This window comes from Notolabrus celidotus, chromosome 18, assembly GCF_009762535.1.
Source record: "Notolabrus celidotus isolate fNotCel1 chromosome 18, fNotCel1.pri, whole genome shotgun sequence".
In the NCBI taxonomy this organism is placed as follows: domain Eukaryota; kingdom Metazoa; phylum Chordata; class Actinopteri; order Labriformes; family Labridae; genus Notolabrus; species Notolabrus celidotus.
In genome coordinates this window covers 23,061,701-23,086,566 of record NC_048289.1, presented here as the reverse complement: position 1 = coordinate 23,086,566, position 24,866 = coordinate 23,061,701, and the positions used below count along the sequence as shown (strand labels likewise).

The 24,866-nt window shown below is 42.2% G+C and overlaps 1 protein-coding gene across 7 annotated transcripts in view; it reads right to left on the bottom strand.

Annotated features, from left to right (window-relative positions):
• Nucleotides 1-24,866, bottom strand: part of nrxn1a (neurexin 1a) — an 81,933-nt gene that overhangs the window by 18,030 nt on the left and 39,037 nt on the right. For 4 of the 7 annotated variants that reach the window (XM_034708153.1, XM_034708156.1, XM_034708151.1 and 1 more), the window contains 11 exons: nt 23,720-23,867; nt 20,893-21,023; nt 18,779-19,031; nt 12,827-13,030; nt 10,349-10,375; nt 7,271-7,393; nt 6,513-6,894; nt 5,870-6,060; nt 3,163-3,336; nt 1,197-1,316; nt 331-512 (listed from right to left, as the gene is read on the bottom strand). In XM_034708153.1, coding sequence (XP_034564044.1) covers nt 331-512; nt 1,197-1,316; nt 3,163-3,336; nt 5,870-6,060; nt 6,513-6,894; nt 7,271-7,393; nt 10,349-10,375; nt 12,827-13,030; nt 18,779-19,031; nt 20,893-21,023; nt 23,720-23,867 — 1,935 coding nt within the window. Of the gene's footprint in view, nt 1-330; nt 513-1,196; nt 1,317-3,162; nt 3,337-5,869; nt 6,061-6,512; nt 6,928-7,270; nt 7,394-10,348; nt 10,376-12,826; nt 13,031-18,778; nt 19,032-20,892; nt 21,024-23,719; nt 23,868-24,866 lie in introns of all 7 variants that reach the window. The other 3 variants (XM_034708152.1, XM_034708155.1, XM_034708150.1) reach the window with 1 other exon arrangement.

Genomic DNA, 24,866 nt, shown 5'->3' with positions numbered 1-24,866 from the left:
GCCTGTCAGTCAAGTCAGTCATGTCCTTATTTGGGCAAAAACTCGTATTCCTAATATCTTCTGAACTGTCACGTTATAATAATAAAAAAAAAAACCCTTACAGTGTGTGCCGATAGAGAAATCAGCTACTCAGACTGAAGCTGTTTTTTGAACCAGGCTGTAAAAATGTTTATTTCTGCAGTAAAGATTGTCTTTTTTGAATGGGTGTGTATGGGGTTTTCGGTGTTTCTGCAGCCAGCCTCAAGCAAACGCTCAATAAACTGCAGTTTATAACACTTCCGCATGGGCTTCATATTTTGAGGGTGAGGTTGCCGCTTGATATGTACTTACTATCTGCAGCTGAAGATAGTCTCCGAGACCAGCTGCACTGTCCACCCGCAGCAGTATGGCGTGTTTCTGCTGGGTGCTAAACCCAAGGGCGAGCCTGTCTGCTCTGGTGCTGGGACGCTCATTAGGGGGCCACGTGTAAACCACCAACCCTCCATCACGGCCGAAGATGTATGTGGTGCCAGCTGGTCCAGACAGAAACAAAAAATGAATTACAGGCACATCTGTACGTCGTAAACAGTGCTATCTATCACCAATAATTCCCAGCTACTGAAAACGACACCCAGGGCTTTTATTTCCGCTAAATGTTCAACACTAAACAGACATTTTGATAAACTTTAATAACACAACTTAAATGTCACATTTGAAAGGCCTTCCACATCCTGCTTGTTCCTCCTACACGCTAAAAGAAAAAACAGTATTCCCCAGAGTACTTAGTTTCAACATTGCTGCAGGAGGCTGACTGCAGCGACTGACTCACACAAATAACAGCTTATAATAGTTTGACTCACTGTGAGATGACTGAATAATCAGCAAGTATCTTAGCTTGAAGGCAGCCGAGGATAATTCAGTGTCAGAGCTTGAAAATGTTTACAGGACTTTATTAAGTGTTACAGAGAGAGCAGAGATAACAGTAACCCGACTTGACTCAGAGCAGGTGGTATGAATCAGAATCAACATATGACAGTGCCCCCATGTGGTCATTTTCATGTAGTGCAGATAACAACGCTTTGAGTGTTTGAAATCATCCAGTTGCATGAGTTTTCAACCTGCAGTTCAACACTAAGGTAGGAGTTAGACTTTGAGCAGTGCAGTCATCTTCACTTCTGAAATCTGTCTGAGAGAGGAGAAGAGAAGCAAGCACTCACCGTCGTTGCATAGTGGCCCAGCGTACGAGGTCATACTGCAGTCACAGGTGAAGCCCTCCCACTGCTGCAAACACACGCCCTGATTTGAACACGAGTCCTCCTGACACGTCGTGCTGGGACCTGCAGTGACAGACGTAGCGGGGTGGGAGGGTGCGACAGTTAGGAGAGGTAGTACAGATCTTAGTTTCTTTTCTGGAGCCCAGTGTTCAAAACGACATACCAGTGTATTACTGCTAATTTTGCACCTCATTTCCTTATCACCTTTTTGAAATGGACGGGTACACTCCTGTGCTTCAGTGGTGTTATTATTAGTAGTATTAGTAGATACTCATCGTGGTATTAGGATTTGATGGATACAGGCTCCAGCTTTTTATGATTTATGCCAGGTTCAGACAAGAGGCGGAAGTGCTGCTATTTGCAAATCCCTGTGCGAGCGGTTGTCCGTCTGTTCTCACTGGAAGAGGATTTTTCTGCAACACTCACAAGCCTTTGTTCAGCTTCCTCTCCCTCTTCTTTAATCCCATGTAAAGCGCATATTCATCCTCATCTCCATCCCTGTCTGTTTGTGTGTGCTACCTCTCTGTCTCTTTGTTTAACTGAGGATATGTTATAAGAACAATCATCGACAGAAAGGAAACATTTCTGATGAATAAAGTGGATAGGCAGGCTGAGAAATGTTTTCATTTGGAAGTCAAATTTAAGTGCTGTTGGGAGGAAAATCAAAAAGATGTTGCAACTATGAGATGTATTTTTCATCAGACCCTTATCATTTATCTCTCATTTATCAAACTTGTAGTTTTCAATACATAACCAGTAGTGTTTTCATGCCAGATTTGCTCATGGCGAAGAAATCTTAGAACAGACGGCCAAAGCATCGCTGCAGCTGGCTGCAGAGCTCCAAGGCGCCACGCTCCCTGTCTGAGCCACCCGATTATGGGCGCTGAAGGAAGGAGGCGGCCCTTCAGGGCTCTCCTGCCTCCTGTCTGAACCCAACGTCACACTGGCAGCAGATGCTACATTATCTGTATGAACTAAACTGGAATCTATGTCACTAGGTGAAAAGAGTCAACTGAGGAATGCATGCAGGAGGTGAAGCTAGATGAGTGGGACAAAGGACATGAAGAGGTGTTAAACATAAGAAGGCAGAGTTATGTTTAAAGGCCTTCATCTCAATACTCCCTCCCCAGCAGTCTGTCACAGTTCACTCCCTGCCTCGTGCTGAAAGCACACAGGAGGAGAATGTCAAACCTTGTTTCTCCTTCGTTGCACTCCTCACTTGAGGCGTGGAGGAGAGGCTGTGACATGATTCACACATGGAGTATTGGAGTTGAGGTTGGGAGTCAGTAGTTGGGGTTAGAGAGCATGCTGCTGGAAGGTGGTGGAGCGGTGGTTAACTAAAGTCAAGCAGTGATGATGTCACTAATGTGATGATGTTACTACAGTGGCTTGGGGAGGACAGGTCACCTCTGACCTTTGACTCCGGATCACTGGGATCCACCACACAACACTGGACACCACTGGGTAGTTTTAGCACACACGCATACATATATTCACACACACACAAACTCACGCACGCAAACTCGCACGCATTTTTTCCCACGCTCGTACACGAGTCTCACATGCTCACACAAAGCGATATACCTTGCAAGTCAGCTTTCATCAATGTAACTTTTGTCAGCCAAACAAAAAAGCAAACAAGCAAATTAAGTTAGATGGTTAGTCGATGCACACGGATGCCTGTGAACTGCTGAAAGAGTGGAACAGACAGAGAAAATGTGCAGAAAGATTGAGGAGGAGATGAAAAATAAAGAAGGTAACATTTACATCTAATAGAGCAGAAGCTGGGTTAGTGGGTTATCTGATAACAGAGAGAATGAGTTCAATGAAAACTGAAAGAAAAGGCAGCAGGGACACGGGGACCAGGACAGATCTTACAGCTGTGTCGTCTGAGTGTTTTGCACCTCACCTTCACAGCCTCGCTCTACTTGTCCCATGGTTGCCAAGGCATCAGCCAAAAGGTCAGGGAGGCGGCCGTTTAGATCGACTGTTGCCAGGCAACCTTGAAAGCCTTCTCGGGAGTGGACGAGCTTGGGCAGGTCTCGGTACATCTCTTTGGAGACTCCCCCGATGTAAAGATCACCTGATGAGGAGTCACAGAATGAGTGGCAGCTTCATGAACCAATCACAGGTCAAGGCTGTACATGTTCAGCATTGTTAAGTCAAGAGTTTGATATTTCAAATCACTGACAACTTTTCATTTAGACAGATAGATTCATCAAAACATACTTCACTAATCCCTTAGAAAATTCAGGTTACTAGTATCTTACAAGACACATAATACATCTGTCATCTCTTACAGCACCCGCTGTCCCTTCTCCTCTCTTTGTGAGACCCAATTAAAATCCTTACAGAGCACCTGAACTGTAAAGATACACTTAAACCTTGATTCAGCAAAATAAAATGTTAAAAAGTGTTTAATTGTTGTTTTTTTAAACTAAAAGCAAAGACTTGATACAAAGATTAGCTGCTTTTTCGGCCTGCTTTTTTATTAATTATCAAAACAATTTATCTGTCATTAAATTGTTTTAATCATTTTTTACAGGCGTGCTGATTAATTGAATAGTTTCACATTAAGAAAAGACATATTGTCTTTATTTCTGAGTTATATAAGAAAATTAAAACTGCAAGCAGATATGAGCGGGCCCTTGCACAAGCACTGCCTGATGTGCAAATTTGGCTTTTAAGCAGTGGAAAAATCATAGCGTTCCTCAGGGATACAATAGGGCCTCGCCGCCACTGCGTGTCAGTGCTTGGGCCCTAATTAAAGCCACTGCTATGAGTGTTGTATCAAAGCTTCTGCTAAAAGATGGTTAGCTGGCTGTGTTGAATACTTGATTCTGATTGGTCGAAACCCCATAACAACCGTGATTGATTCTCTAAAGCAAAAGCAATGCTAAGGACAACCTGATCACACACGTCATATCAAATCATTTCACGGTAAGGAGTCCGGCACATTTTACCTCTGCCTGTTTACACTGTGGCAAAAACATTTCTGTACCAGGACTGCTCTAGGGAGTGGGGAAGTAATGACAGTTAAAGGCACAAATATGGGAGCAGTCTTAGGGGCGACTGGACCAAAACCAACTTTGATAGGGCATCACTACTAAGTAACTTAAGTCTTAAGTGGTAGCGATAATAGCATCAATGATAGAAGTTGTGACATTAGAAGAATCAGAAGAATCTAGAGCCCATTCTAAACAGATCATCCACTTCACAACTTCTTTGTGGACCAGAGAAACAGCAGCAGTTGACGGCTCATCTCTCTGCGCTACAGGACTGAGAGATACAGAAAATCATTCATCCCTGCAGCCATCAGGCTTCATAACTCTCTAGCCAATGGGAGATGAGCTGACAAACACTTGAGTTACTCATTTTATGTGATTTTTATCATTTTTATCTGCCAGACACCTGAATTTCCCCCTTGGGGGATGAATAAAGTACATTCTATTCTATTCTATTAGCCTCATATATGTTTAGAGGTGTCAAACTGCAAAGCTCAGAGAAGAAGGAGAGCTGAATGAGGACAGACATGCCAACACAAGTATTCCTGCAGATGTGTCCTTCACCTTCTCTGACGTTACCTTCAACAGAAATGTTCACTTCACTGTGAATTCTAACAAATAAGCAGGCTAATCTTTCACCTGACCATGAAACTGAAATGTTCAGTTAAATGTTAATTTGTCCTGCAAGGTGGCTGATCAGTATCTGTTGCCATGGAAGCATTACCCACTGTGAAATCAGGGGGGCTATGTTTTTGCTGTGAATCAGATGCAGTCTCAGTGATGTTACCCATCAGTCAAGGCTGACTGAGCCTCACTTTAGACTGATCTAGAACTTGTTGTAGTCCGTAGCCTTGCAGTGTGGCAAACAGCTACACGCCCTCCAGTCTGTCAGATCAGGCACACCGCTAATCAGTTAACTTATGCAGAACTGTAAGCCTTCACATAATTAAGATAGATGGTTTCTGAAAAAAACTAACCCCCAGACAGTCGTCATAAATAGAGAAATCTGCCATTAAGACCAAAACCTTTCTTTGTACCAGGCTGTAAATGAACGTATTCATGCTGTAAAATTGGGCATTTTAACATCGGTCCTAAAAGGGCTTTCTTGGCTTTTGCAGCCAGCCTCAAGTAGACACTTTGGGCACTGCAGTCTTTGTTTGTTCTTTGGCTTTACTTATATCACCTGAGGTTGTCGCTTGCTGTTAACAGGAGAAAAACATGTTGAAAATCTCTTTTCTGGCGCTTATAAAGTTCTCCAGATGACAAACCTTCTGGTGGATAAGGCCCCATAAATATTACGGGTGCTTACATTTTAATTCTTGCTGGGTTTAAATAACAAAGGGACAGTATAGCTTGATAATAAGTGCTTTAGAGGTGCTGGTTGCTTTCTACTTATCCAAAAAGTATGTGAAGTTCAAAAAGATGTTGAACTTTCCCTTTAACTGTAACTGCAATCTGTATTTACTAATACTTATGCAAAATCAGCCGCATACAAAGCACGTTACAAGTACATATGGGGTGTATTTGTACAGTTATGGTACACACTGTCAACTATGTGCATTCCCCTCCCCTGTTCAGTTAATACAATAAGTTTGCTGAATTTGTGCATACCCTTCAGGTCGAGGTTCTTAGCTCCCATGGTGGTCTGTGTGGTGACTTTGGTGTCAATCTTGACCGTGTGCAGATTGTTAGTGTCCCTGGATATGTGTACATTATGCCAGTGGTTGTCATTTAGGGGACTGTTAGAGTTGCCTTTGATCAGATGTGCTCCGTTGCCAAGGTCAGAGATGTAGTGTAGGTAGCTAGAAAACAAAACAAGGAAAGAAGGGAAGCGCAGAGGGTTTAAAAAAATGAGCGAAAAAAAAAGGAAAATCAACTGCATTCATAAGTGAAGAAAAACACAAGGTCATACACTCCAAGGCATTACACTCACAGTCTGTAGAAATATAATTATAAGAATAGAAAAAAAGCTTGAGTTGTTCTTTATTCATGTTCGAGATTTCAGCCTCACAGTCAAGAATTTTTCTTTTTATGCTCTCAAGGACGATGTTAACTATGAATCCTCTAATGGCAAGCTGAAAATGTAGCGTCTTACAAGACAGATATCACTGTAAACACTTATTAAAGCAGCATTTCAACAAACTTCCCATTCATTAGATTGTTTTTAATGTAAATACTTCAAATCTAAAGAGATAACTTTGCACTTATGTACTGGAGTTATGTAAATACCACACAGCGTGCTTATCGAGCTCACCCTTTAACCAGCTCTACCACTATGAAGTCATTCCCGTCTCCCCTGTTGTAGAGAACCAGGCCGTCGGGTGACGTCGTCTTGAACTGCATGAAGAGATGCATGGAGTAGTAGGCCTGCAGCGTGGGCAACGTGACAAAGCTGGAGCGCGAGCGGAAGGTGACGGGGTCCGCCACGATGCTCTTATAGCCGATGACAGCATTGAGCTCGCAGTAGTCTATGTCACCGTTCTTGCACAGGTCAATGTAAGGCATGCCGTTCAGCGTCAGTCCCTGGAGGTGGCCGATGAAATTGGAAGGTACGGCCGGCATGAAGCGTTTCTCTGTCACAATGCCTGTCTCCACATTGTGGAACTCCAGCTGGGTGTGGTCGCCCGCCATCTGACCTGGTGGTGTGGGGTAAACTTCAGAGATGAGGGCTACGGAAAGTTGAGTTTCAAGTGGGACTTTTTAATACTAGAACTAAAACTGATCTTGATGCAGATTAAGACACTTGAAGTATTTTAATGGAATGTTAAGACCTGTAGGGAATGATTATTTTCACTTGCACAGATACAGATGTTCTCTAAAAGAAGAAATAATCCCCTTTATGTTGGTTTTATAACATCAAATGAATAATCAGCCAACCAGCGGTTAAAAAAATAATCATATGAAGCATTGAGAATCAAAACAGACTTCACAGACACACAACTGAAGGATCTGGGTGGAGTCTTTTCATGGTGATTATGGTAAAAGAAGCACAGGTTAATGTGCTGTGGTTACCTTCAACAGGCTGCAGGTCGTCCACAGTGAGTTTGAGGCTCTTGCCACGCCGGACTACCCTCACCGTGTGCCACTCATTATCATTGAGGCCCGACCCCGCAAAGATGGTCTCTGGGCCTTTACCTACACATAGCCCAGAGCACCATTAACACAATGCACAGAGAGGTAAAGAGAGACACATAGAAGGAGAGAGAGAGAGAAAGAGAGAGAGATCCAAAGACAGAGACAGAAAGAAGAAGAAAGAAGAAGAAGAAGAGGCCAGGCAGGTTGATTTTTAAATTCAAGGACAGAAAGGGAGGAAATGGAGGGAAGGAGCGGAGGAAGAGTAGGAACCATACACATCCTGGGGAGACAAACACCTCAGCATCAACACGCTCTCACCACACATACACAGACAGGTCTCTTTGCCAGCAGGACAGATGATGTGACACAGACAGACAGACATAAAGATTAACATAAATGGATGCCATGGGCGCCTAAGATGGAGACTGTGAGTCACAACAGGCCCACGCTGAGACAATCCATCTGTGGACAGATCACACTGCCATGATGACCACCTACTTCCCACACATGCACAGACAGCACATCGCACCCCCTTGACTCCTTAAACCACCCCCACAGCCCTCCAACCTGCACACATTTTCACGTCTGGATCTTCTTTTTGATGTCGCGCAATACCGAAGAGCGCCTCATGATGGCAGTAGACACACAGCAAGTACATGAGAGAGCTCTCCAAGGTGCTGATGTGCAGCAGAATGAAAGAAGCTGAGCTGTCCCTCTCATGATGTCTCTCTCTCTGCCAATCTACCCGCTCACATCTCTGCATAGTTGACTGCACACATTTGACAGGCCGACTGTTCCCAAAACCTCAGCATCCCCTTCCTGCTACTCGCTACAAGCACCCCACCAACCTCGAAAACAAGAACCCACCATCCCACACCTCTCTCTCAAACACACACACACAGTCACTCCCTCTTCCTCCTGAGCCCTGTTGGTCTGAGCAGCCTCAGTGAGTCTGCAAACGGTGACCTATAGGAGGTAATGATGGGGGAGGTGAGAGGGAAACTGACCCGAACGGATTCTGCTGCAGAAAATGTCAAGCATGCCGACATCACTCATGGAGGCACGCAGGCAGCCACACACAAACACAAAGACACACACAGGTAGAAAAGCAGAAAAAGGATAGAGACGTACCGGCAAGCTCACACGCAAGTATAATTAAACGGATATGAGGAGTCAATCAAAATGGATTAAAAGCGTGTGTGTGTGTGTGTGTTTGCAGAGCAAAAGGAGTGTGTTTAGTGTTCAGAGAGGACACAGGGTTCCCCTGAGGAGACTCAGCTGTGCTCTGGGCATGAGCATCTCATCCTGTTACCATGGATCACTGCCTAACACTGAGTGAAGGAGAGAATATGTGCATGTATGTGTGAGTCCATGAGTGTTCCTGCATTCATAACCAAATAGTCAAAGAGCAGATTGATGCAAGAGATAGAGAGAGAGAGAGAAAGAGAGAAAGAGAGAGAGGCACGGATCTGTGTCAACCTAGGAGCAGGGAGAGGCAGGAACAACACACAGCAATAAACAGCCAGACAGACTCTCTCTCTCACACACACACACACACACACACGAGCACCTATTTTGGGTCAGTGCTAACAGCGCGCTGAGCAGCATGGTGAGCTCCAAAGGGTCAGCTGACAGTCGGCGGTCTGCGCTGTTAAACCGAGAGACGACAAGGCGAGACAATCCAAACAGACGGACAGAAAGAAAGAGGATATTTGTTGCAGTGGAATGAAAAAAACAACAATTCACATCACATGACATAAGCTACTGCAGATTATAAGAGCAGGATAATGAAAACAAAATGACAAAAAGCGTTTCATATTTCATTAGCTCCAAATAACAAATGGCTTTTCTGCTGGATAAGCCTCAATCTCTCCCTTGCTGAGGCTTTTTATTCCACTGCTGAGTGGACTGTTTCAGCGGCGCCTCACTGTTAAATACATTTTTTTCCCTTCCCCTCTCGAATAGAAGATGTATAATTTATTGTATGCACATGGTGTGCCAGAAAAGTGCCTACTGAAATGTTCATTGAAACAACTGGTCTAAAATTGGCCAACAGGCATGCGGGATAGCAACAGCGCTGTGTGGCTAGTAGAGTTTCTATGGCAACTGCAGTCGTCCATTTCAGCACCTTCTTCGCCGTCACACAGCATTCGTCTCTCTTTCTCTCCCTCTCCCTCTTTCTCTCGTTTCCTCAGTGGTCGTGACAGCGAGAAACTCCACGTGAGGGAATTAAACTTCATCAGGGATTCAGCTCCACTCACAGCACCATGAACAGAAACACACACACACACACACACACACACACACACACACACACACACACACACACTCAGTCGTTCGCACATCCACAGAGCACACAGATGAGCAAAGAAAAGAATGCAGAATGCACACTATAACACGCTGAATAAAACACTGCTGTGAAATCCCTCATGTACAGTTGAGAGAGAACAACAAGTAAACAAAGAAAGCAGCCAGACAGGAACGGGGGGATGAAGGTGCGACGGGGAGGAACAGAGGGATAACTCGTCTTTTGTCCGGGCATGAAGGAGAAGTAATTACCCTGCAGCCTTTAGTCACATTCATCCACCAGCCACCACTCTTTACACCTCATTTTACCTGAACGCTCTAAACTCTTGTCCTCCTTCTTTTCTTTTCTTTCTCCTCCCTTCAACCCCCACCATCCTCTCTTCCATCTATCCTTCTCTGCTAAAATGGCCGACCTGGAAAACCCTGGCCCTCAGCAAAAAATCGCACCACTCCTGTGGCGAAGCTGAACATGCAGAGACACCTCACACACACACACACACACACACCCACACACACCTATATATGCACACAGACACACGGTACAAAGATATGTTGAATAAGGGATTACGATCAGATGGGCTGACAAGACAGAGAGTGAAAAATAGTCAGACACACATTTATACACACACACCCACACTCTTAGGAGGAGGAGGAGGAGCAGGGGGAGGAGGAGGAGGGAGGGGTTAGGTGAGATGGAGGATCACTTACTGGCTGTACAGTTTATCCTGATACAGTCTGGAGGGAGAGCAGAGCAGAGGGTTAATGCTGCACACACACACATACTATCCACGCCCTGGGGACGCACACATCGACACACCCTGCACGCGTACGTATATACAAACACACACTGCTGAGAAAAAACACACACTCTCCTCCAGGCTGTGCCTAGTTTTATCCTGCAATAGTGTGCAATTTCTGTGATGTGGATTTTTTTTTTTTTTAGCCAATAAAAAGTCAAATCTGGATGAAAGTTGGTGAGCGGTGTGATTTAACAGTTGCATGCTAATGAGAGCGGTGTTTTTCCCAGCGTGAGCAGTGTGCTTCTCGGCTGCTCTGGCCTGAGCGACAGTTTCAGCCACCGATCAAAAACCACCAGGAGACCGAGATGGGTCATGTGTGTCGCTTTGTCTGGTGACAGCGAACACATCCCATAATTTTTGTCGCCCATCCAGAGCACAAATCTCCACAAATGGTTTGGAAGATTCAGCCCCATTATTACACATAAACTGTATCTATTTTTTTTTTTTTTACCCATGATGCTTTTGGTGTGTCGTGTGGCGTCAACCGCAGAAAAGACGTGGCTGCAGACAACCAGAGACCAACACATGCACCCCTCTGTCAACCTATGTGTGTTTCTTATCAATGTTCTTGTATTGATGTGTAAGCAGGAACAAGCGAGGGTGTCAAAGTGTGCTGCAGATTCGTGTCTCTTCTGCAGTTATGTGTTGCATTACAGTGTTTGTGTGTGTTTGTTGAAGGTGTTGGGGATGCACAGGTCCACTGGGAGTGAGCAGAGAATGCAGCTTTAGGCTTGACCCTCTGTTCAACATAGAAAAATGCAACTAACCTTCAGTTCTGTACATTTGTATGAGTGAGTAAGCCTGACATAAAGTCTAACCTGATGTTAAAAAGAGTCTCATAAAACCTGTAAAATCAACCTCTTTAACACTAAAACAGATCAGCACAATCATCTGTTTTGTTTTCCAAGATCAGATTTTTTTTAATCTAATTTCATTTATTTATTTATTTTCTATTTTTTTCTAACTTTTTAAACATATTAAAAAACAAAGACATACAGTGTGTAATGGGGAAAAATAAAATAAACAAATAAATATATAAATAAATGAATAATAAACATATGTGAGGAAACATATCAATAGGAAAAAAAATAGTTGAAAAATGATTTAGAATAAAAAAAAGTTAAGGAAAAAATGATGTATATATAGATAAATTAGAAATAAAAACAATTACATAAAAAATTAAACCTTATTTGACTATATATCCTTTTGATGTAATTATATAGGATAGAATAAATTTTATAATCTCATGTCAAAGTGAATGATAGGTTACACCATTCATGTTTAGGGATATTGAGATCATTTCTGTATGATCCTCAAGGTTTGCCCTGTTTTCTACTCGTGAGACCAGGGGTGTGTCCACTTTTTTTTTTCTGGGGGGAACAACTTGGGCACTGGCTAATTCAGGGCAGCAAGACGTATGTGTACGCACACCATGATAAGTAGCAATTATTAACCTTTTCTATTTCAGCTACTCACCTCTGGGGCGCTAGTTTAGCTTGGTGGTTCAATCACATGGTGCCTATGTACACATGGACAGAAGCTATAGTCCTTGAAGCTGGCTCAAGTCCTACTTGTGGCTCTTAAGGTGCTTATCAACTGCAGGAACTTAGGACCTTTTGAGGGACTATGATTGTTTCGACAGCAGGAACCAGGGTCTAAATTTTGTTCTGGGTAGTTAATCTCCCCCTGAAAGGTTTCTTGCTTGTCATCCCCCACTCTCTGCTCCCTGTTTTCTACTCTATCCACCGTCATATTCTTTGAATAGAGACATTAGAAGCCCCCCAAAACTACTTAGGTTTATTTTAAACATCAGAGTATCCTACTGATGCTGTATTCATAAGTTTCTAACTTTAAAAGGTAACAAAATAGAGCGGCAGTTTTCTTAGCTTAACTCTTTAAGGACTCAAAAAGAAGATGCGTGTCCAAAGCCACACTTTGAAGAACTTACAGAAATAATTATCTCCACTGAATGTAAGAAAGTCACTAGCAGCCTGTTCCACCACAGCCCTATAACAAACTTTCTCATAGATCCCACCTTTGAAAAGGTAAATAGATGATCTAATAGGACACATTTTTGAGTGGCACCCCTGGGGGGGCAATCAGATTTTAAGAAAGGGGGGTAATTCACTCTCTGGACACACCCCTGGTTTGGATGCTAGGAAGAGTAGTTGTTACTGCAGTAATACCTCAAGAGGATCCAATGTAAATAAATGAACACATCTAGCAGGATTATCAGAGTTAACGTTACAGCGGTGATATATTATTAATCAACATTTAATGACATTCCGAAGCGAGAAATAGCCAAGAGGCCATAATGAGCTGCACTCCCCTGACATGTAATTAAAACAACACTTCAGATTCTCCATGTTTGCGTGCTTGTGTGTACCTAAGTTGACAGTGAGTCGGACACGGCCCCCATCCAGCTCCAGACGAAGGGTGTCTGCGGAGTTACGAGATGTGGTTGCCATGAGAACGCCATAGGCCCGCTGGGAGCGAAAGCGTAGCGAGACGTCCTCCGCCTCGGTGTGCATCGCCACAGGCAACTGCACCTTCATAAACTTACTGCCGTCGTACGACAGGATAGTTGCATCTGTAGAGGAAGATGGAGGGGTGGAGATAAGACAGAGGGAAGAGGGACGGAGGAGAAAAAAGGGGGGAGGTGTGGGAAAAACAGAAGAAAGATTGGCAAGGAGAAAACTCATGAAAGAGGTAATTTGACGTAGAGTGAGTCAGATTTCAATTTAAGGAAGTGTATTACAGCGGACTACCCTCCTCTGTTTCGCTGCCACGTCACGCTGAAACTCAAAACCTGCTTCTTACAAAATTAGCCCACCACTTAGCACCCTTAATTCATCATCACACCTCACAAAAGAGCGAGTAAAAATAGCCGCAGCTGGTTGGCCGGCCCTATTATCCGGTTAAATCAGAATGCACGGTCGTGAGTGTGTTAGCCACCAGTCGCTGACACCCCAGACCCTGGAGTCATAATGTAACAAGCTCAGGTGATCCCGCTTTAATGTCTTTTGCATACTCATTTGCATATTCATAATCTTCTCTCCCTGCTACCTGCTGGGGCCAATCCCCGACCACTAAACTGTTTACCTCCGAGGACCTTGTTTTTTATTGGCCAATTACATCCACAGCTAAACACACTCTTCATGTCTCCCTGCCTTTATCTCTCCCTCTTCTTCTCTTCTTCCTCCTCCTCTTCTTCTTCTTATATCTCCCCACTCCATTCCTCCATTCGCTTTCTGTCCCTGTTTCTGTGGGAGACGGTCGGAGCCGAGGCAAAAAAAAAAAACAAGAGAACAGGAAGAGAGGGAGGCCTCATGAATACTGATGAGCTAAGGAGGGAAAGAGAGAGATAGTGTGTATGTGTGCGTGCATGTCAGAATAAGTGAGTGAATTTAAGTGTGAACAGAGGAGGGTTTAGTAAAGTGAGAGCAAGGAAGGGGGGAGAGAAAATAGGGACAGAGCAAGACGGAGAGAAAGAAGGGAAGGAGAAAGAGGGAGGGAGGGAGGGGAGAGAGGGGAGAAAAGCTTCTGGCTAAAATGCAAATGAACCCTCATTAACTTGAGGAAAAAAGGAGGTGGTTGGCCTGTTATATCACAGATAACATAACTAACAGCCACACATACGCCCGCCTGAGCACACTCAGACACACACACACACACACACACACACACACACACACACACACACATGCACACATTTCTGATAAGGGAGACAGCTGACTAAATTTTCCTCACCACGGCACCTGACTCACTAACAGGCGAGCAGAGGGAGAGAGGGAAAGTATGGAAGCCTGTTTATGCCAAAGCAATGCTCACTGGTGGTGTCGTATCATGCACCACATGTGTCATACAAACAGAGTAACAAGTTCAGGGATAAGACTTGAGTTTTTCTATAATTTAGGCTTTGTTTATGATCCAATGAGAAGACCAGATGCTCGTCTGTCTCGGCATGCTTTCTAACTTTCCTTTCCTGTCTGTGCCCGCGGTTTGATGTCGTTGGATTGTACTGAAGACACTAATATTTAAAAATAGGTAAAAGAATATGCTGTTTTTGGAATAAGTGGCATTAACTAAAACAGCTGGTCGTTGCAGTACAAAAGCACATTTGATTAGGACTTGTTGCACTAAAAGCAGCAGCGTTATGGTGTATTTGGGATGCACTCAAATTAGACTACAGGGTATTATTAAAGTGTTGAAGAGAATTGTTTTTATTAGCAACAATTGAGGGCTTTAGAAGAGATAAGAATATCATATTGGTTTTATATTTTTGTGATTTTTTCAGCTATGGAAAAATAAAACAGAAGACTTAAAGCTCCTGTGATGGGCTTTTGTTTTGGGTAAATGTTAGCGCCCCCTTTGGACAAAGCAGTTCCTATACTCCCAAGGGCGAAGTTAAAAACCAGAGGCGACCGGACCTTTGCTGTCAGGGCCCCGTCACTCTGGAATGACCTGCCGGAGGAGATCAGGCAAGCCAAATCCTTGTCCTCTTTTAAATCTCTTTAAAAACACACTTTTTTAAATGTGCTTTTATTTCTTTTCTCATCACTGACTTTTAATTTCTGCATGTTTTTTATTATTGTCTTTTACTTAAAGCTGCTGTGAGGAACTTTTGTTTTGTATCAATTCTGGCGCCCCCTTGTGGACAAAGTGATACCTCTTATCTCTTGTCCTAAACATGCAAATGTAGTGTTTTCAACAAAAACCTCGTCCTGTTGTCTTTTAACAGTCAACTTTATCAGGCAATGTGATTATTTTTCATGAAACATTAAAATAAAGTCTGTTTCTGAAGCGAGATGTCCATCATCTGGTCTGGCACCTACCCCCTCAGGGCGGTTTCAGGCATTAAAAATGACAACAGAGAAGGTGTCAGTGTTGTTGCTGATGGTCTTGTTTGCTATTGAAGGTCATAAAGAGGCATCGGTATCATTTTCAGACAGTTTCTCAGCCAGTTCAAAACTCCTCACAGGGCCTTTAACCCATTTTAGCTCTCCTTACCTTTGTCATGTGCTTTAGTGTTTTCACTTGCTATGTCTTGCACTCTTTAAAGCACTTTGTAAACATGTTTTAAAAGGTGCTATATCAATAAAATGTATTCTGATTATTATTATTACTACTATTCAATCTAAAAAAAAAAACGGCTGGCTGCATCACTCATCACAAATTTTTGCCTTCAGAAAAAAAAAAGGCTATTTCGGCAGCATGCAGTTAATCACTTTGTCTGTTACCTACCCCCTGGCGCTAGTCTCAGACACTAAAAATAATTCAATATGAATAGTCAAGCTTCACGCTGATGATCTTGTTTGCTTGAGTAGATCATAAAAAGGCATCAGTCTGTTCCATAACCAGTTAAAAACTACTCAAAGGAGCTTTAAAGATGTCTATACTTTGTCACCTACCCCCTGGCGGTAGTCCAAGACACTAAAAATAATTCTATATTAATAGTCAAGCTTCACGCTGATGATCTCATGTGCTTAAGTGGATCACAAAAAGGCATCAGTATGAATTCCAGTTTGTCTTATAACCAGTTAAAAACTCCTCAAAGGAGCTTTAGAGATGTCTATACTTTGTCTGTCACCTACCCCCTGGCGGTAGTTTCAAACACTAAAAATAATTGAATATAAGTAGTCAAGCTTCACGCTGATGATCTTGTTTGCTTTAGAGAATCACAAAAATGCATCAATATGAATTCCAGTACGTTTCATAACCAGTTGAAAACTCCTCACAGGAGCTTTAAAGATGTATATACAGGGAGAGACCCCTATAACACTCCTTGTTTTCTAGTGAGAGATTCTGCAGGAAGGAAACTAAGTCTTTTTGGGCTTGCCATCTTTTGGACTATCTCTATGTGACCCCACATTTCTTGGTTGACAGTCGTTTAATATCTCTGCTGCATTGATAACAATTATCTGGAAAATTTGCATTTGTTGTTTGTTAATCTGGTCTGCTTCTATGTCAATTGGTTCTGGACGATCACTGTGTCTCTCCATCTTTCATCCCCCTGGCGCTTCAGTTGTGAGCGACGGCTGGCCTCAATTATGAGGGGTACACATGCTTCACAGAAAAGAGGTGCTGTAATCCACTGTTGTGAATTCATATTGGCATACAAAAGCTGGACCCTTATATAGGATGATCCCACTTTTTTAGGTGAACATCAATGAAAAAAAGCAGTATTGCATAAGAGTCAATGTAGTAGTTTCTAATTTTGATTCAACGTCTTGTATGCAACAGAATTTTCAGTTTAGATCTCTTTTTTTGTCTCTTAATTGATTAAGTAGCTTGTTATTTTGGCTTAATTATCAATTATAATCACCATGAGGTGTAAGCAATATTAGCTTTAGTTATAAGTGATCAATATGATCAGGGTCCACCATGATTGACTAAGACATTAGTGAGGGTTTGCCTGAGTATGAAAGACTTTTGTCAGAGATGAGTTCAAAATAAGGGATAAAAAAAGATGAGAATTTCCTATTTTTAGCAGGAAAATCGAATGTATTGTCAAGCTGAGGTGAAAGTTGTATTTTTCAGAATTTAAATCCATCTTTCTTTATTCATCTGTCAGGAACGAGTTCCCACAGAGAAACCAGGACACCAAGCAAAGAACCCTCCAGTGTGAACACCAGCAAGAGAGCATCAGCAGTGTTAAGAGACGTGCAAACACGTCGCAAGAAATATGTGTGCCACCGCTCCTTAGAAAATAAAAATTCATCTTGGAGCCGGAGCGTGACGACCATCTTTGTTCATTAAAGAAGAGAGAGAGGGGGAACAAAGGAGAGAGTGAGAGAACGAGGGAGGAGAGGAAAAAGGGAGGGTGAAAACCGCAGGTAGAAGGCGTAAACATGGCCAATCACTCTCTCCATCTGCTTCTCCATCTGTGCTTCCTTTAATCCACTGTAGCACCAGTTAGTGACCCCTCAGTGCACACAGAGAGGGATGAAGGAAGATATAGAGGAGAGGAAGACAACGCTGACAGAGAATAAGAGAGAGGGAGAGAGACGGTAGGTACATTGGTATGATAAACATACACTGCGGATGTTTGTCCTCCGAAATAAAAATTTCATATCAACGCCTTTCAGAAAGTGTGTGTGTGCATGTGTGTGTGTCAGTATCTCCTGTTAGATGATAGTACAATCATCACTTGAGACGCGTCAGCAGTTGTGGCACAAACAAAATTTCTTCTCTTCTCCTTGTCTGACTCCATCTCGCCTCTTTCAACAGGCCTGTATCAGTCCCTCTGCCAATCTTTTTACCTACTTTCCATTTCTCTATCTCGGCCTGAATTCATACCTTTTTTTTCTCATAACTCTCTCTCCCTCTCTCTCTCTCTTTCTCTCTCTGTCAGATTTTCTTTCCCGTCTCCCATTCCTCCTCATCTCCTCACCTGCTGTCATACGGCGGTTCCAGCCTAGTGGTTCCACCCTCCTCTGTCACAGCTCCTGCTCCCTGCTTTCTGCACATTTCCTCCCCCATCGATTCCTGGTCTCTACATCCAGAATAGTCCGATAGTCCTGTCTGCAGCTCAGCTTCCTCCCCCCACCTTCTTCTCTTTCACCTTCTGTTTGATCCTCTCCTTTCCCAGCCTCCATCTTAACACCCTTACGTTCTTTCAGGCTGGGAATTTGTGTTATTTTTGAATTAAAATAGATACAGCCAGAGATAGAAAAGCTGCCCTATTATTACATCTCGTTGCTGAGCAAGCTGTCTGAGTTTAGCTGGCTTTTATTTTTATTATCTATGTTCACATATCACCACATTCCCTTCTCTCTACCTCTTTATCCTGCGTCACTTGTGTAGCTAAACTTACCTGAACTCAATTTGCATTTCCCTTTTATTTTAGATACACTTTAATCCGCTATAAATTTTTATGAGTGTACCTTTTAGAGCATATTAGAGAAAGTACTTTGAACTGATCTGTTAGGTTGAGCTTTGCAGAAAAAAACACATCTTAAAGGTATAATGGATAAAATTTAACTGCTCAATATAACTGGTGATCATAATATAATTTCACGAGTTATTTCTGACTTTAAAACTACAGACTCTCCACCCCACACCATCTGTCTTCTGTCATTCATCCCTTTGGCAAAACTCAATGTTCTGAAGCCAAAAAAGCAAATGACAAAGCTGTCAGAGTGACTGTTTTCTGCATCATGGCATGTTATTAATTTTCAGAAAATGTGCCTGTTTAGTGACTGTAATTAGCCAGCTTCCTAATCTCTATTGTTAAAAAAACGTGAATCCAGCATCTCAGCTATAATTACTACAAAGGCTGTCAGAAGTCGAGCTGAGGTGTTACTTCTCCTCAACCTCCCCGCCGCGTCTTTCTCACCTCTTTCACAGGAGCGTCCCAGGTACCCCGTCCCCGAGCAGTCACACACGTAGCGGTTCCAGCCCTCCCTGCAGATTCCGTTGTGCTGGCAGGGGTTGGACAGGCACTGTTTGGGAGGCTCTCTGGAGCACGAAGGCTTCACTCCCACCGCCCGCTGAGCCTCAGCCAGACGCCGGATGTCTTTGCTCTGCCCGTCCACAAACAGGTCTCTGATGCAGCCCACATAGCCATAGTTCAACAGAGCCGTCCACACCTGAGGAGGAAGTGGCTTGTGTTTGAGTGGGATCACTGGCAGGGAATTGAACCATGTTTTGGAGCGTTTGGTGCAAGTCTAAATCCAAATGGGTAGCTTTTTGTAGCCACAGTTGAAGCTATTTTGATATATTTTCAGCTTAAATTATCTTTCGATCTTCTTACAGTTCTTCTCAATCGCTTTGGTTCATTTCTCAGGTCAGAATTGAAATTGTCAAAACTACTTGTTCAATCTTCACATCATTGCGTCACTTGTGCACATCAAAAAAGCAGTTTCTCATTTCTTTAAACAAGTTGCAAATGCTTTGGTACATCTATGCAAATGATTATGTACAAATCTCTGCTGTTTCCTACATTATCAAGTGCTTATGTCATGTTGATGAAAATGTATTATAATGGGTCTCTGTTGAATAGTCTCGCCCTCTACAACATTTAGGCATTAGTTCATCGCATAAGTCTTCACATGCAAAATGGTTTAACATGTTGTCAGAACATGTCAGTCATATTTCTGTACATTTCCATCAGACTTTTTTTCTAAATCTTTCCTGAATTGGTAAATTGCTCCCAGGTGAATCTTGACTTTCTCTAACGAAGGCCCAACAGACAGGAACGTCAGGAGGTGTAGGAAGACTGCACTGTAATTCCTACAGCACTGCATGTACAGTTTCCGCTTTGTTCACATTTCTACTTTTGTTTTTTTGTTTTTTCTTTGTGCTATGCAGTGCTGTCCTTTTCTTTCTGTTTTGCAATGACACAGTCTGTCAACAAATTAAAGTACAAACAGTAAAAGCGTAAATGTGAATCTTGTCCAGTCTCTTGCAATCAATTTCCCACATACACTAAGGTGTAACTTACAATTTATCTGTCATCTGTCATCAGAACTTTAGCCATAGTTTACATCAGAACGTCCCTCCAGAGTACACTGTTATATTGACAACATGACTAAGCAATTTGACTGTCTTATCCGTACACAATGACACAAGGACTCGTCATCCTGATGGCACTGTCATGTTCATTGACACAGATATTTACTTTTGAGAGATGGACAAAGGATTTTGAGTGAGATACTGCAGAAATGCACTTACTGTTCTGCAAATGTCGAGGATGATTCGAGAAATGTACCAAAGCGACTGAGAAAAACTGTAAAAAAGTCTCATTTGCTAAATGTTCCAGGTTCATTAGTACCTCAGGCTAAAAAAATTTTGCATTTAAATGTTCTTTTTAACTGTTCTACATGTTATTCTTCAAATACCAATAACTAAAGTTGATGAAATGTGTCATCTATGCACACATTTATGTATATCAGCTAGTATTTAAATGATGTTGTCCCTTCATAACTTATTGTCCCTCCTACAAAGGTTCAAAAAAATTTGTCTTATTTTGTCTGTCAAACACCAAATCTCACTGGAATTCTGCAGGCACAGAGAAAGACTCTAATACCGGAATTAATACTTGACACATTATTTCAATGATAGGTAAAGACAGTTTCCAGGTATCTTACATAATATCATTTAATTGGAAAAGATGTGATTTGATGGTTCACAGACAGAGAGCTAATTTAACATGGAGGGTTAGAGTTACTCAATACTGACAGTATATCAAGCATGGCTGCAACTAATTCATTATTGATTAATATGGCAATTATAAAACCATTGAAGATAATGAAAAATGCCTCTTTGCCTCTTTGAAGGTGACTCAATTTCATTTATTCCTCCACCAGCATACCAAAACAACAACACTCCATTTATTTCATGTAAGATAGCTGGTCGCTAGAACCATCAAATGTGAAAGTCTTGTTAATAAATTTATCACCTGAAGCTTTTCTTTACATATTTGGAAATCATACTTGTTGGTACACACACCTCTGTTGGGAAGATGAGTCCAGCCCGGTCTTCAGGTAGCCCCCCGAGGTACAATGTGTCATCCAGGTCCAGGATCTCGCTGTCTCCAGGCGCCGTGTACGCCGTTCTTACACTGTTCACTGAGATGGTTCCTGCGTTAAACAGCGAAGACATGAAGACATTCAGTTCGACTGTAGGTACCACCTTCATTGTGAACATCCTCATCACAGTTATGACTATCATCAACATCATTGGCATCGTCATCATCACTCCCACGGTTTGTACTCCTCATCGTCATCACTCCCACGGTTTGTACTCCTCATCGTCATCATCACCTCTTCTTTGTGCTATTATCAGAATCAATGCAAATCCAAAACTACACCAGCAACAGTCATTTGGCAGTGTTAGTAATAGTAATTAGTCACTTTCAGATATTTCTACAAACTATTTCTTAGTTTAGCTGAACAAACAGGAACACTGACTGCAAACTAAAACCTGTACCAGTGCTGTACTTAAGTTGCACAAGATATACTGTATATTGTTTCGCTTTGATGTGTGTATGTGCAAGAATTTGACCTGGAACAACACGCTGCTACTTTTAAGGTGCCTAAGGCAAAATAAAAAATGCCAGTTTTACTTCTTCCACAGTTAATCCACGGGAAAAGCCGATCTTATATCACGTTAGACCTTCACCAGATGACGGAGTGAACTGACCGCTGTGCATGCAGAGTGTGCGTCACATGACTGTAAACAAGCACAGGATGCTACTGCCATCATAAATAATGTCAGCTGGATGCTCAAGGCGGGCGCTCAATTACGAGAGGCGGCTTTTCAGTACGTATGTGTGCCCCGTTGTCAGCAGCAGCTCGTCCCACTGCTGGGTAAAAGCTGCAGCCACACATGCAGAGCTTTAAGCGGAGCAGACATGCCGCCAGTGTTTACTTTAAGTGTCTGCACCTGGAGCGCATGTACAGCGAAGTGTTGTGCAAGTTGCAAGCACCACAAGACGCTGAGTCGTCGTCTTCATCTTAATAAGTTACAGTCACAGGGTTAATAAACGCTAATTAATAAACATTTAAACATTGTGGGAAACAGTTGGTGACATAAGTAACACAACCGTGACACACACACGTCTATTTGTGAAGCTTTTTAGAAACGTGTCATCCCACTGTTTTCTCTTTCTGTGTCTGGATTGGAGCTGCTGTCAGGAGACTGGAGCGAGTATGGTGAGAGTCTGAGCGGGGTTTGTTTGGTAGCAGAAAAAAAGAGCCTTTAAGTCTGAAATAATACAAATACGACTGTCATTTGTTGATTCTAAATGTGTACATGAAAAAACACTGAATCTATGCTATAATATATCATTTTTTTGCAATATACACCACAGAATGAAAGGCTTTCACTAGAATCCATTACTCCAATGACAGGTTAGACGAAATATATCCCACTGTTAATCCTAAGTGTCCCAGTCTCGTTAGACCATATGTTCTGGTCTTGCCACTCCATGGTCAATTTCTGGTCCTTAGAATTTGACTGCCTCTTAAGCCCAACCCACTCACTGCCATTTTTGGGGTGATGCCTGTGGACACTCATGCCACAAATGCACAGAAGAAGGCAATAGCATTTAGTAGCCTCATCCCTTAGAGACTCATCCTAAGGAATTTGAAATCTAATAAATCCCCTCCCTTTAGAAGATTGGTACATGAGTTGCTGTCTCTGCTCCAACTAGAGACATTTTTTTTTTAAGTTATATATTTTTGGCCTTTTTGCCTTTATTTGATAGGACAGCTGAAGAGAGACAGGAAATGTGGGGAGTGGAGAGTGGGGGAAGACATGCAGGAAATGGTCGAACAGCCAGGAATCGAACCGGCGACCCCTGCGATGAGGACTGTAGCCTCTGTATGTGGGGCGCTTGGAACGCTAGGCCACCAGCGCCCCCAACTAGAGAAAATTAGGCATACACTGAGAGGTTTCCCTGCCACATGTACTGAAGTATGGTCTCCATTTGTTGAATTTGTAAAGTAGTTGACTCTGATGCCTGCTGATTGATGCCCACTTGGTTGGCCTGTTTGCTGCTGTTAACGATGCTTATGCATTGGATCTTTATTTAGGTTTTTAATTATTTTCCTTTGGTATATCTGTGTTTTGTTTGACTTGCCACTAATCAATAGATGTAATATTTCTATATTTCACTTAATGTCAGATTATCTTCTTTCAAATTTGTTTTATTACCATCTGTTGTCTTGTCATTTTGTTTATTCTGTTTATTCCTCTTCCTGACTCTTCTTCATTGCTCTCTATTTAGGGTGTGCTCTTGGTCCGGGGGGTTGGGTGGTGTTAATGTGGGATATTGTCTGTACAAGTTCAATTTGTCGGTATGTGTGTGTTTATGTTTATATGTTGTATAATCTCAAAATGTCATAAATAAAGTAAAAAAAAAGAAAAAATAAAGAAAGGCAATCACAGTGTTATTTTTACTTGTATCTTTGAGCCCTAGTTTGTAGACCAAATTTGTTAATAATCACAAAAGTAATACTGATGAAAGGGACAAAAAAGGGTGCTGTGTGAGTCTGTTTTATGTATCTACCCATTATAACCATCAGTTTAATGGGAAATGTTGCTTTAAGCATGAAAAAGAGGCAACAAACTGCTTTAATTATACACCGGACTCAATAACCCCAGTTTGAATGAAATACAGACAGCAGGCAGAAGGCAGTTGAACAGCCTTGGTTTGCCGGTGCTTACTATAAAATGTTGAAGTACAATCTCGCCCACTCATTACACTCCACCTTCTCCTTTTCAACCTCAGTGGTCAAGGTTAGCATCAGTGTAGAGAGAGCTGTGAGAGTACCTGAGCGCCCGTCCCTCTGGAAGTCCACATGATACCATTCCCCATCGTTGACCTTCCTGTCAATAGCCTTGGTCTTAGTGGTTCCCGAGCCCATGTCCAGCAGCAAGTACAGGTGCCCATCCAGCATCTCAATGGCGAAAAAATCCACCTGTAAATCAAACGCATACATCATCAGTATTCTGTGGGAAAGCAAGGTCATGGCGAGCAATGAAAATGCTAATTATAGCAACAAGTTACAAAGAGGTGACTTGGCTCCAATTTGTGTCCACTTGTTATGTTGTGCTGTGTTGTGTTGTTGTCCTTCAGTGGAGGCTGCTAAATCTACACATTTTAAGAATACTCAAGAATTTTGGGATCCCAAATTTTCAAACACAACCAGGTAATCGTTAGAAGAAGAACATCACAGGCACAATTTGCATTCATCTTGGATTTTTCTTAAATGAAGTTCATCACGTCTGTGCCTAAATGTCACACAAGGTTTTGCGTTCACTCGCTAAATTCAACCGAAATAATAAAAAGCACTTATAGAATACTCATGGTTTCCAGAGCACGTGTCTTAAAGCTGGCTTATCCTCTGGGGACACCGTGGGGTTTGAATTTGTGATTTAATGGACACATTTCCATGAAAGAAGTGCATTGTTTACACCTAAATACCAACAAATGGCTTTCCTCTCAACTCCAGCTATACTTTATATTAACCGTCCTGCTATGTTCGTTTTTCTGGAACAGCAATAATGTTCGTGAGACAGTTTGACTTGGGGCATATTCAATTATCCAAAAGTGTCAGAAAATCCCAATACACATTTTTTTAATGTATTTTTTAACTCCATTATTAACGATTTAAATCAAGATTTAGTCCATTGGTGTTCTTTAATTCTCACAGATCATGGTTCAATGAGGATAACTCACTTGTTTTTCATTAAAATTAATGTTAAAACTTTTTAAATGTACATTGGAAAGCCCTAAATATAAATACAATAGTTTTACATGACATACATTTTTGTTTATTCTATTTTACATTGGAATTTTTTATGAAGTGATGTTGATAAATGAACACGACTCCTCTTTCGTCACATGCTGCCCAGATTTTTATGCTGCATGTAGCTGGTTTGGAAGGCATATATTGTCTAAAATAGACTTTAAAAAG